This window comes from Salmo trutta, chromosome 32 (assembly GCF_901001165.1).
Source record: "Salmo trutta chromosome 32, fSalTru1.1, whole genome shotgun sequence".
In the NCBI taxonomy this organism is placed as follows: Eukaryota; Metazoa; Chordata; class Actinopteri; order Salmoniformes; family Salmonidae; genus Salmo; species Salmo trutta.
The window spans coordinates 27022053-27036560 of NC_042988.1; the positions used below are offsets into that span (position 1 = coordinate 27022053).

At 40.2% G+C, this 14508-nt stretch overlaps 1 long non-coding RNA gene and 1 gene segment (V, D, J or C); both read left to right on the top strand.

The window, feature by feature from the left end:
* The first annotated feature begins 1867 nt into the window (after positions 1-1867).
* On the top strand, positions 1868-2911 carry LOC115170626 (Ig heavy chain V region 5A-like). The segment is given in 2 exon segments: positions 1868-2026; positions 2141-2911. Coding segments are annotated over 2 exon segments (402 nt in total).
* Positions 2912-9506: 6595 nt separating this feature from the next.
* LOC115170627 (uncharacterized) lies at positions 9507-10130 on the top strand. Its single transcript, XR_003871076.1, has 2 exons — positions 9507-9603; positions 9832-10130. It is a non-coding gene; the product is annotated as an uncharacterized LOC115170627 (long non-coding RNA).
* The last annotated feature ends 4378 nt before the right edge of the window (positions 10131-14508 follow it).

Here is a 14508-nt window from a genome sequence, read left to right on the forward strand (position 1 = left end):
AGCTTTTTACATTAGCATGTGATGTTCAGAACTAGCATACCCACCGAAAACTTCCGGTGAATTTACTAAATTACTCATGATAAACGTTGACAAAATACATAACAATAATTTTAAGAATTATAGATACAGAACTCATTTATGCAAACGCTGTGTCAGATTTTAAAAGAGCTTTTCGGCGGAAGCACATTTTGCAATATTCGGAGTACATAGCTCGGCCATCAAGGCTAGCTAATTTGACACCCAGCAAGTTTGGGGCAACCTAAACTCAGAATTATAATTCATAGTTATATAATCCATAGTTATATCCAAATACCTCCGTTTTGTTCGTGCATTCAGGTCACTCTCCGAAGGGTAACGCGCGAGTGCATTTCGTGACAAAAAATTCAAAATATTCCATTACCGTACTTAGAAGCATGTCAAACGCTGTTTAAAATCAATTTTTATGCTATTTCTCTCGTAAAATAGCGATAATATTCCAACCGGACAACGTTGTATTCATTCAAAGACTGAAAGAAAAAAAATTGAGAAGTCTCGTGAAGGCGCAGCTCCAGTCTCACTGTCCCCAGGCAGGCCACTTACAAACTCTGCTGCTGTACTTTGCCCAGAGACAGGAGACACGTCATTCCGCTTTCTGAACGCTTTAGAGAGCCAATGGAAGCCTTAAAAAGTGTCACAGATGCTGTAATGTTGATAGAGATGCAACAGAAGGACAACAAATTGTCAGACAGGGCACTTCCTGCATGGAATCTTCTCAGGTTTTGGCCTGCCATATGAGTTCTGTTATACTCACAGACACCATTCAAACAGTTTTAGAAGCTTTAGAGTTTTTTCTATCCAAATCTACTGATTATATGCTCGTTTCTGGGCAAGAGTAGTAACCAGTTTAAATCGGGTACATGTTTTATCCAGACGTGAAAATACTGCCCCCTAGCCCCAACAGGTTAATGGACTGAACTGGCTAGTTTGGAGAGTCCTTCCGTTTAAGGGTTAATGTTTATTTCTTACAGGTATCACTCTAGGTTCTTGCCCTATGGACATTTTATATATGGTACCAGTCCCTGGTTTTGGAAAGGGGGGGAAATGTTATGTATGGTACGACGTGCTGTACGTCATATAGTACGTTGTTATGGTTTACGACTGTGTGCTGCTTTACGGATGAATGGGTTGTCAGAATGAGTGGCACATGTCATTAAACGACAGAGTGATGTACAATGTGAAACTGTGCAGATGTACGTTCTTCTACAGCTAGGCTAGATATAACACTCATAACATGTAGGAATCTATTACACAGCTTGGACTTGACAGCCTGCAGGGAAAGCACTGGAGTGGATTGGAAGCACACATATTGGAAAATCAGTTTACAAGGATTCACAGTAGACTCCTCTAGCAATACAGTGACTTTAACAGGGCAGAACCTGGAGACTGAATACACAGTTTTATATTATTGTGCCCAAGTCTCACAGTGATACAAACCAGCAACAGACCTGTACAAAAACCCACTCACCCCTTAAACAGTTGGAGTTACATGTATCAATCAGGAGGGGGTGATATTAACCTTCTTACTGTATTAAAATAAAGTCAAAACCCCCTCATGTAATGATGAATTTAATTTATACTAGATGAATATCTTTGATAAGCTTTCAAAGAATTGGCAAGTTACAAACTCTACAATAGTACAATACATTTGAGTAAACGTTAATATTTTAGAGTATTCCCTCACCGTCTAACAAATTTTTTTCAATAAAATACAAATCCTTAATTGTTGACCCTCTTCATCAAGACATGGATCAGTGCTTCACTATGTCCACCTCTACAGTATACCTCCTCCCCCTTCCATCTTACTACGTCAATGGAATCCCACCTTATGGACCTACTGGATTCCTACTTAAACAGTGTCTGTCTGTCTATCCTAGTACATCCCTTTGAGTGCACGGAGAGTTGAGAAGAGCAGCTTCCACCACTTCAGCTTCAACACAAACCATGTTCCCTGGATCGCTGCTGCTGCTGCTGCTGGCAGCTGTATCCTGTGAGTCTCTGGATTTAAGGGGAAAGACACAATCAGCGATGCCTTTCATTTTTATTACAATTTTAATATGATTTTATTTGTATTGAGTATCATTTTAAATGCTTTTTTCCACAGATGTTCAGTGTGAAGAACTCACTCAGCCAGCCTTTATGACTGTCCAGTCAGGTCAACTACTGACCATCTCCTGCAAGGTCTCATATTCTGTTACTAGTGTTGCTACATTCTGGATTCGACAGCCTGCAGGGAAAACACTGGAGTGGATTGGATATATCAATAATGCTGGAAGCACAGCTTATAAAGATTCACTGAAAAACAAGTTCAGCATCACCAGAGACACTTCCAGCAACACATTGTTTTTAAAAGGACAGAGTCTGCAGGCTGAAGACACAGCTGTGTATTATTGTGCTCACTACCACACTGATACAAACCAGGACCAGACCTGTACAAAAACCCACCCTTTGGGTAGGTGATGTTAAAGGACTTTAAGATGAGAGAAGCAGTTTACTTCTGAGTTGCAATTGAATATTCCTGAACGTATACATAGGAAATGTGTAAACAGATGTATCTTCTGTGTCCCTCCATTATGAGCAAAAGGTTTCACAAGCACGCACTGTGTGAAACCCATACTTTTCACTGTTGACATACAATATCATCTATTAAAGGACCATGCTGGAAATGTATATCTAAATTCTAATGAAATTAAATAACTGGAGACCACTATCACTTCTGTCTTGTGATGCAAAAATATTGGCAATCGGTTTTGCTAGTATTAAGAGTCATCCCACTGGACACAAACTGTCTGAATCAACGTTGTTTCCACGTCACTTCGTTTAAAACAATATTATGTTTTCTTTCTGTTGACATTAAAATAAAGTGGAAAACTGATTGAATTTGCAAGAAGCCATCAATGTAAAGGAATTTATGGAATTTGTGTCCATATGGGGACAACCAAATAACCCTTTTAGGTTCTAGATTGCTTTTCTTTCAACTTTTAACCAAAATCCAATGACTTTTTTTTTTTTTTTTTTTTTTTTTTTTTTGTGTGTATTCACATTAGATGAGAACTCCATTAAATGTAAATCAAAACTAAACATTAAACTGACGTCTGTGCCCAGTGGGTTAACTATTACTCACTAATAACAATCTAGCTTAGTACAATAGAAATGTAATATAAAAATCTGGCATAGTTATCAAAGAAAAGTTTTGATATAGTTATGAAAGAAAGGTTTACTGCTATTCCCATTCCTCCCACACCTGCCTCTTCTCCCTATGCAGATTGTACCACACTCCTCTCTTCCTCTCCACTTCTCCCTTGTATAAGGGGCGGCAGGGTAGCCTAGTGGTTAGAGCGTTGAAATAGTAACCAATAGGTTGCAAGATTGAATCCCTGAGCTGACAAGGCAGTTAACCCGCTGTTCCTAGGCCGTCATTGAAAATAAGAATTTGTTCTTAACTGACTTGCCTAGTTAAATAAAGGTAAAATAAATAAAGAGTCTATGTGTGTCCCTTGGAGTCCTGGAGAGTAGAGAGGAACAGCTACCATCAGTTCAGACAAAAATACAACAAACTTAAAGATACATTATAATTGTTTATATTTCTGCCAATTCAACATAACTGGTTACTAGAATTTATATAGTTAAACTAACGTGTTGCTATTTTGTGTATTTCAAGTTGTTCATTATTTCCTTTCAACAGGTGTATAGAGTTCTGGACTCACTCAGCCAGTCTCTATGACTGTCCAGCCAGGTCAACCACTGACCATCTCCAGTCAGATCTCTTATTCTGTTAATAATACTTGGACAGCTTGGATCCAACAACCTGCACGGAAAGCACTGGAGTCGATTGGAAATGTATACACTGGAGATACAGAATACAATAAATAATTGAAGAACAAGTTCAGCCTCTCAGTAGACTCTAGCAGTAATACTGTGCTTTTTGAAGGGAACAACTTCCAGACTGAAGACACAGCTGTGTATTATTGTGCCTACCCTCACAGTGATACAAACCAGCACCAGAGCTGTAAAAAAACCCATCCTCTTGGGAGATACTATACAGTATAATATATAGATATAGAAGCTGAAGAGCAGATCCTGACTAGTCTCCCAGTCCCTGCCGCTGAAAAACATCCCCACAGCATGATGCTGCTACCACCGTGCATCGCCGTAGGGATGGTGCCAGGTTTCCTCTGGTGCTCTGTACCCTTCCCCAGATCTGTGCCTCAACACAATCCTGTCTTGGACTTCTACCGACAATTCTTTCCACCTCATGGCTTGTTTTTTACTTTGACATGCACTGTCAACTGTGGGACCTTATATAGACTGGTGTGTGATTCTCCAAATCATGACCAATCAATTGAATTTACCACAGGTGGACTCCAATCAAGTTGTAGAAACATCTCAAGGATGATCAATGGAAACAGGATGCACCTGAGCTTCATTTCAAGTCTCATAGCAAAGGGTCTGAATACTTATGTAAATAAGGTATTTCTGTTTTCAATACATTTGCAAAAAAATCTTAAAACATGTTTTAGATTTCTTATTATGGGGTATTGTGTGTAGACTGACTTTTAAAAAATCCATTTTAGAATAAGGCTGTAAAAATGTGGAAAAGGTCAAGGGGTCTGAATACTTTCCGAATGCTCTGTATGTGCATATATTCTGATTACATTATGCATACATAATGCATCCAGCGATGTATCAGGACACCTGTCTTTCTAGGACAGACAGTATTATGGAGGAGAAATTACAATATTATGACAGAATGCTGTTATTGCATTAAATGGTTGTTTTATGCAACAGAACAAGGGGTTGTTAGAACGCTCATCTGTGTGTGTTCTACTGAGGATGGGCTTCTGGAAGATTTGACGATGTCGTTGGGTGATGCCGCATTCCATAGCATGAGTTAATGTTTCTGACTGGAAGGTAGCAGGGAGATTGTTAAGGACCAGACCCTGGTCTCTACACAATGAGGACAGTATTTACAGCAGATACTGTTTGCTGGGAATTATTAGTAACATTGTGACTCATTCCATACATTTGTTGTTTGTCATGAACATCCAGGAGGATGGACTTTGCTATAAAATTATGTGGCTCAAATCCGCTTGTTGAGTTCTCAGTGAACCTCCAGGGGTGTTTACCAACAAGCTCCATTACAGCAGTAGTTAACCTGTCTGGGCTAGGGGGCAGTATTGAGAATTTTGGAAAAATATGTTCCCATTTTTAACTGCCTCCTACACCGACTCAGAAGCTAGAATATGCATATTATTGTTCAGGTTTGGATAGAAAACACTCTGAATTTTCTAAAACTGTTTGAATGGTGTCTGTGAGTATAACAGAACTCCTATGGCAGGCAAAAACCTGACAAGGTTTCAAGCAGGAAGTACCCTGTCTGACAAGGAGTCGTGCGTCTTGCATCTTTTTATTGAAAAGTAAGGATCTTAGCTGTAACGTGACAATTCCCAGGGCTCCAATAGGCTCTCAGAGCCCGCGAAATAACTGAAGGTTTACGAGGGAGCCTCAGGTTGAAACATATTATCGCCTTTTGTAAGTGGATGCTCCGAGGACCTTTGAATGATGCGCGTGCATGAGTCGCTTCTGAGGAGAAATTTTATTCGGCTGTTTAGGCTCAATGCATACTCCCGGTCGGAATATTATCACTTCTCTATGACATAAATGGCATAAAAATTGGTTTTAAACAGCGGTTGACATGCTTCGAAGTACGGTAATGGAATATTTAGACATTTTTGACACGCCAATGCGCCATGCGCGAAACCGGGAAGAAGCATTCTAGAACTCACGAACAAAACGTCGCTGTTTGGATATAACGATGGATTATTTGGGACCAAACCAACATTTGTTATTGAAGTAGAAGTCCTGGCAGTGTATTCTGATGAAGAACAAGCAAGGTAAGAACATTTTTCTTATAGGAAATGTGATTTTGGTGGATGCTGACCTGGGTGGGTATCTAAATAGCTAGCCCTGTAATGCCGGGCTATGTACTTAGATTATTGCAAAATGTGCTTCATCCGAAAAGCTATTTTAAAATCGGACATATCGAGTGCATAGAGGAGTAATGTATCTATAATTCTTAAAATAATTGTTATGCTTTTTGTGAACGTTTATCGTGAGTAATTTAGCAAACTGTTAGTAAATTCAACGGAAGTTTGCCGGGGGTTATGCGTTTTCTGAACGTCACATGCTAATGCAAAAAGCTGTTTTTTGATATAAATATGAACTTGATTGAACAGACATGCATGTATTGTATAACACAATGTCCTAGGTGTGTCATCTGATGAAGATCATCAAAGGTTAGTGCTGCATTTAGCTGTGGTTTGGGTTTATGTGACATGATATGCTAGCTTGAAAAATGGCTGTCTGATTATTTCTGGCTGGGTACTCTGCTGACATAATCTAATGTTTTGCTTTCGTTGTAAAGCCTTTTTGAAATCGGACAGTGGGGTTAGATTAACGAGATTCTTGTCTTTAAATAGCTGTAAAATAGTCATATGTTTGAGAAATTGAAGTAATAGTATTTCTAACGATTCAAAAATCGCGCCACTGGAATATCAGTAGCTGTTACGTAGGTGGGACGAAATCGTCCCACATACCCCAGACAGGTTAAATAATAAAGTTTGATTGTTTTGAAGAAATCTAAAAGTCTCTCCTTTTGATTACAATAATTCCACCACAATTTAGAAAGATAAATAGGTATCTTAATATGAAGCCTAAGAATGTAGGCGATCTTCAATTGAAGTTCATGAGAAATCCTGTTGGAAGAACAGGTTGCATGTACCGGTGTGTTTGTATGACGTCTAGACATTGTTTTACGGTCAGTCTTTTAGGGGGATGGTCCGGCCATTGTATCTCGGTGGGTCCGACCGCTGTAGGTTTGGAAACCCAAATTTGGAAACCTTAGATGGTTAACCTTAGAATTATGATGATGAAATTGGTTATAGTAAAATGTTACTATAATAGATTTCACATTCCAAATTTGGGCCCATTATAGAAGAAAATATTCCTTCAGGTTAAATAAATATTGATTAGGTATGTTTGGGAATAGCATTGTATGAATGTGATATGAGAGTCGTGTGAATGTGGAAATGAGTCTTATTCTGAAGTTTGGATAGTAACATATAGAAATATGAATAATAAAATAATTGAGATTTGAATAATAAGCTTTGCTACAACTTTTTGGTGACGGGGGCAGTATTATGAAATTCAGATGAATAACGTGCCCAAATTAAACTGCCTGCTACTCGGGCCCAGAAGGTAGGATATGCATATTATAATTTTCCTTCCTCCTGATGCCATCTATTTTGTGAAGTGCACCACTCTAGCAGCAAAGCACCCCACAACATGATGCTGCCACCCCCGTGCTTCACGGTTGGGATGTTGTTCTTCGGGTTGCAAGCCTCCCCCTTTTACCTCCAAACATAACGCTGGTCATTATGGCCAAACAGTTATATTTTTGTCGATGTGTGTTACCTCTTCACTATAGGGGGCAGTATTTTCATGTATTTTCAGTATTTTCATATTTGAATGTCTATTTAGTCTATTTCTATGTTCAGGTTTGGTTTGGCCTTCAATTGGAAGCAGCTGTTCTTCGTTGCTTCTAATTGGAGGCCATATTTAAGTAGGGGGTTTTTGTCACTGTGTTTGTGGGTAGTTGTTCGATGTATAGTCAGAGTACCTTACAGGACTGATTTTTGTCGTTTTTTTGTTAAGTGTTGAAGTTTATTAAAATAAAAGAAGAAGATGAGCACTGCACCCGCTGCGATTTGGTCCCATCATTATGACGATTATGACATCCACAAGCTTCCCAAAATAAGTTGGGTGAATTTTGCCCCTTGCCTCCTGACAGAGCTGGTGTAACTGAGTCAGGTTTGTAGGCCTACTTGCTCTTCTTTATCAGTTACATTTACATTTACATTTAGTCATTTAGCAGACGCTCTTATCCAGAGCGACTTACAGTAGTGAATGCATACATTTCATACAATTTCATACATTTTTTTTTTCCTGTGCTGGCCCCCCGTGGGAATCGAACCCACAACCCTGGTGTTGCAAACACCATGCTCTACCAACTGAGCTACAGGGAAGGCTATGTTCTGTCCACACATTTTCTGTAGGATTGAGGTCAGGGCTTTGTGATAGCCACTCCAATACCTTGAATTTGTTGTCCTTAAGCCATTTTGCCACAACTTTGGAAGTATGCTTGGGGTCATTGTCCATTTGGAAGACCTATTTGCGACCAAGCTGATGTCTTCAGATGTTGGTTCAATATATCCACATAATTTTAAATCCTCCTGATGCCATCTATTTTGTGAAGTGCACCACTCTTGCAGCAAAGCACCCCACAACATGATGCTGCCACCCCCGTCCTTCACGGTTGGGATGGTGTTCTTCGGGTTGCAAGCCTCCCCCTTTTACCTCCAAACATAACGATGGTCATTATTGCCAAACAGTTATATTTTTGTTTCATCAGACCAGAGGACATTTCTCCAAAAAGTACGATCTTTGTCCCCATGTGCAGTTGCAAACCGTAGTCTGGCTTTTTTATGGCGGTTTTGAAACAATGGCTTCTTCCTTGCTGAACGGCCTTTCAGGATAAGTCGATATAGGACTCTGTGGATATAGAAACTTTTGTACCTGTTTCCTCCAGCATCTTCACAAGGTCCTTTGCTGTTGTTCTGGGATCGATTTGCACTTTTCGCACCATAGTACATTCATCTCTAGGAGACAGGACACGTCTCCTTCCTGAGCGGTTTGACGGCAGCGTGGTCCCATGGTGTTTATACTTGCATACTATTGTTTGTACAGCTGAACGTGGTAGTACCTTCAGGCATTTGGAAATTTCTCCCAAGGATGAACCAGACTTGTGGAGATCTACAGTTTTTTTCTGAGGTCTTCGCTGATTTCTTTATATTTTCCCATGATGTCAAGCAAAGAGGCACTGAGTTTGAAGGTAGTCCTTGAAATACATCCACAGGTACACCTCCAATTGACTCAAATGATGTCAATTAGCCTATCAGAAGCTTCTAACGCCGTGACATAATTTTCGGGAATTTTCCAAGCTGTTTAAAGGCACAGTCAACTTAGTGTATGTAAACTTCTGACCCACTGGAATTGTGATACAGTGAATTATAAGTGAAATAATCTGTCTGTAAACAATTGTTGGAAAAATAACTTGTGTCATGCACAAAGTACATGTCTTTACCGACTTGCCAAAACTATAGTTTGCTAAGAAGAAATTTGTGGATGGTTGAAAATGAGTTTTAATGACTCCAACCTAAGTGTATATAAACTTCCGACTTCAACTGTATGTATGTATTGTATTGTACGTGCATATATTATGAGTACATTATGCATATAGAATGCATCCAGTGATGTATCAAACAATTGTCTTTGTAGGACAGACAGTATGCAAAATCTACCCCCTTCCAATGCTATATAAATGACCTGTTCTGACACAATCTTCCTCACTGCAACCACCCTGTCTGTTAGTACAAAGACAGACGCTGCCAGAGATCCAACAGAGAAACATGTTTCTTACATCCCTACTCCTCCTGGCAGTCCTGCCATGTAAGTGGGGGGGATTTTAGTCTCTTTGAATACAGGACACAAAACATTGTCAGTTGTTTTACCATTGTGTTAGTCAGTTGTTTTACCACTGTGTTAGTCAGTTGTTTTGCCATCATATTAGTCAGTTGTTTTACCATTGTGTTAGTCAGGTGTTTTGCTGTTGTGACACACTGTCGTTTTTTGTGAATTCCTCTCATCTCTCTTTCTCTACACTCCCATCTCCTTCAGATCTACACAGCATTAGTCTGACCTCCTCCCCTGCTCAACTCAAAGCTCCTGGAGAGTTAGTGAAACTATCTTGTCAAGTCTCTGGCTATGCCCTGACGGACCATGGTACAGCTTGGATACGACATCAGCCAGGGAAAACACTGGAGTGGATTGGGATCATCTGGGGTGGTGGATCCATCACTTCTGGAGCCTCTTTTAAGAGCAGATTCACCATCTCCAGAGACAATAGTAATGTACTGTACTTAGACATCACCAGTCTGCAGGCTGAGGAGACAGCTGTGTATTATTGTGCAAAAACTGGAGGCACAGTGCAACAGCTCAGTGGAAGACCTGTACAAAAACATCATGCTCACATCCAGCCTACTGTAAGAACAACAGAGTATGATAGGATGACAGCTTTAAGAGCTAAATGTTCAAAAGCACAGCCAGTGAAATTCAATATTCAACAAATACACATGAAGTTGGGCATAGATAATTTTAGTTTAAAGTTGCAGTGTTGATTTTTATTTCACTATTTGACTTTATATGGCACACTCCATTGTCATAAATTAAACACTCCCATAGTTAATTTAACTCTGATGAATACACCATATTCTGTTGATATAAATATAAGGAGTTCTAAAAATAGTCCTATGGCTGTTTTTCTAAACATACTATAGAGTCCCATCCTATAAGTGAACCATCAAAAGTCAATATGGTTCAAAGAGAGTTTTATGAAATTCCTATCCCTGCCATACTGTACCTGCCTTCTCATGTAAATTACACATATCTTTCTAACTTCTTAACTATTTCATCTCACTCCCTCTACCTTATATAAAACAGTCTCTCTATGTGAATCATATCTCTCTCTCTCTCTCTCTCTCTGAGTCCTGGAGAGGAAAGAAGGGCAACTCCTACAATTTCAGCTTCAACACAAACCATGTTCCCTGATTCTCTGCTGCTGCTGTTGGCAGCGGTCTCCTGTCTCTCAGGATTTGGCTGTTTAACAGACTTATAACATTGTTAAAGGAATTTATTATGTAATTCATGCATACATAGCTTTAAAATAACAATACATTTGAGATTGTTCGATATGATATGATGATGTTTCTTAACAGGTGTACACTGTGGTCTTCAGCTCACCAAGCCAAGTTAAATAGTTATACAGCCTTTGGTAATCACCTGTAAGGTCTCTTGGTATCCTCTGACTGATAGCACCAACCTCTATGGAGTATCATGGGTCCAACCTGAAGTCATTATACCAGAGTGGGTTGGGAACATCTATCACGATGCAGGTACAGCTTACAAAGATTCTCTGAAACACAAGTTCAGCTTGACCAGAGACACTTTGAGAGGCACAGTGACTTTAATAGGACAGAGTCTGCAGACTGATGACACAGCTGCCTATTACTGTTCTCGTTAGCAAACCTGTACAAAATCCCAACAGCCTCGAGTAGAAAACAAACATAATCATTGTATTTCCCTAACCAGAAATACTAGTGTACCATTCATAGATGTCTACATAGTAAATCAAGTGTGAAAACTCACACAAGTAATGCTCAAATCATTCCTCTGTACATTTCACTCTACATGGTGTCTTGTATCTTATTTGCTCTTTAAATAAGAGGTGTCAATTCTCAAGGAAATTGAGTTCATACTAGCTAGCTATAGTTAACCATCCTTATTTCACTGAAAATAGCAGCAAGTCATTACATTCTGATACTGATTCTGTGTTTAACATGTCAAAATGATACAACTTCTTTATTTCCTCCTTTATTAACTCTCACTCTACACAAAGCAACTCTCCTCTCTTGTGTATAAAGAGGAATATCTCTCTCTCTCTTTCACTTAGCAAGTGCAGTTACCATCAGTTCAGCTTCAACACAAACCATGTTCCCTGCATCTCTACTGTTGCTGCTGGCAGCTGTTTTGGGGGACTGATAGATCAACATTGGTGTAGTAGAGAGTAATAAAGTTTTGGAAATGTAATAAACATAATGTTTGGTTTGTTTGTTTTGTTTTACAGGTGTATTCTGTCAGACTGAACTCACACAGCCAGGCTCTATGACCCTGCAGCCTGGACAGCCTCTGACCCTCTCCTGTAAGGTCTCTGGGTATTCTTTAACCAGTAGCAGCTCCTATACAGGTGTGAATCGCCAACCTACAGGAAAAGCACTGGAGTGTATTGGATTCATTTGTCACGATGGTAACACATAATACAGTGATAAACTGAAAAACAAGTTCAGTATCTCCAGAGACACTTCCAGCAGCACAGTAACTTTAACAGGACAGGGTCTGCAGACTGAAGAAACAGCTGTGTATTTTTTTCTCGCTACCCACAGTCATACAAACCAACACAGGACCTGCACAATAACTCCATGACATTCATATGAATATAAAGGTATCCGAACACTAAACATGACACAACAATACAAACTTGTATAACAGTTTTAACACATGTACTTTATACACACGTATTCTAATTGATGTCTGTCAAACAATCAATGAAATCATTCATGAAGATCAAAGCTCTGTACAAAGAAATATATTATATAAAAAAGATATATGCAACAAAAATATATATTATTTATATCATAATAGTTTGTATCTTTTTGATAGTACAGAGCTTAGATCTTCTTGTTCGGTGTTGGCCACCTTTATCATATGAATGATTAAAACTTTAATGAGTGGAGACAATTAACATTAGAGTATCTATAGCTTGCACAGTTACTAAATATTGTTTCCCTACTGATATTTCCATAAATTATATATATCTTCACCTTATGCAAATTTCCCCCAGCCCTTCTTCCTTTCTCTCCCTCTACCTCCTCCTTATATAAAAACCTCTCTGTGTCTGAGAGTCCTAGTATGTCTCTCTGAATCATGGAGAGTAGAGAAGAGCAGCTCCCACCAGTTCAGCTTCAACACAAACCATGTTCCCTGCATCCCTACTGCTGTTGCTGCTGGCAGCTGCCTCCTGTGAGTTCCTGACTATAATCTGATCAGTATAACCTGTGTTGATGTGATACTGATGTGACTCCTTGATTGATCTGACCTGTCATTCCTCTCCCTCCTCAGGTGTTCACTGTCAGGTCGTACTCACACAGGCTGAACAGTCGGTCCAGAGGACCCCCATGGGATCCCTCAAACTCACATGTGCCTGTAGTGGAATCACTCTAAGCAGCACTAATATGAACTGGATCCGCCAGGCACCTGGAAAAGGACTTGAATGGATAATTTTCTATTACTCAGACAGTATTAAAATCAATTTTTATGCAATTTATCTCGTAAAAAAGCGATAATATTCTGACCGGGAATCTGCGTTTCGGTAAATAGAGGGAAAAACAGAAAGGCGGGGGCGGCCAGTGCACGAGCCTAAGCCCTTTGTCCTCTGATAGACCACCTAGCAAAAGCGCTCGTGTGTTTCAGCCAGGGCTTTGAATTACGTCATTCAGGTTTTTCCCGGGCTCTGAGAGCCCATTGGAGCCGTAGGAAGTGTCACGTAACAGCAGAGATCCTTTGTAATGAATAGAGATGACAAAGAAGGGCAAGAAATGGTCAGACAGGGTACTTCCTGTACAGAATCTTCTCACGTTTTGGCAGGCCAAATGAGTTCTGTTATACTCACAGACACCATTCAAACAGTTTTAGAAACTTTGGAGTGTTTTCTATCCAAAGCTAATAATTATATGCATAATCTAGTTTCTGGGCAGGACTAATAATCAGATTAAATCGGGTACGTTTTTTATCCAGCCTTGAAAATACTGCCCCCTAGCCATAAGAGGTTAAAGAGGTGGGGTTTCAGGTGTCTCCGGAAGGTGGTGATTGACTCCGCTGTCCTGGCGTCGTGAGGGAGCTTGTTCCACCATTGAGGTGCCAAAGCAGCGAACTGTTTTGACTGGGCTGAGCGGGAACTGTGTTTCCGCAGAGGTAGGGGGGCCAGCAGGCCAGAGGTGGATGAACGCAGTACCCTCGTTTGGGTGTAGGGACTGATCAGAGCCTGAAGGTACGGAGGTGCCGTTCCCCTCACAGCTCCGTAGGCAAGCACCATGGTCTTATAGCAGATGCGAGCTTCCGTGTAGCGTGCGGAGGAGTGGGGTGACATGAGAGAACTTGGGAAGGTTGAACACCAGACGGGCTGCGGCGTTCTGGATGAGTTGTAGGGGTTTAATGGCACAGGCAGGGAGCCCAGCCAACAGCGAGTTGCAGTAATCCAGACAGGAGATGACAAGTGCCTGGATTAGGACCTGTGCCGCTTCCTGTGTAAGGCAGGGTCGTACTCTGCGAATGTTGTAGAGCATGAACCTACAGGATCGGGTCACCGCCTACTTCAAAGGGGTTGTGTCAGATATAAAAACTATTTTGCAAAGGACTCAGGTAGGATACACATGACTATCCTCGATTGAAGGTGGCTATCAAGGAGGGGAGAACACACTTCTGTTCGCCTTCTAACAAATTGACACTTTCCTCAACCACACGTTTTGTACCATTCTGATTTCAATGTCACTAAAATTACAGCTTTAATGGTCATGTTTTACTCATAGTAAACCAATGATATTTGCAGAAAGCATATGGTACAAACTCTACATTCTTTGCAGGGTTGTATTACACAATGGCTATTGAATGCCCTAAATAGTCTCATCCCTGATAGGACTAAAACTCTTCAATCTATAACAACGTGCCTAGGTAGATTGGGGT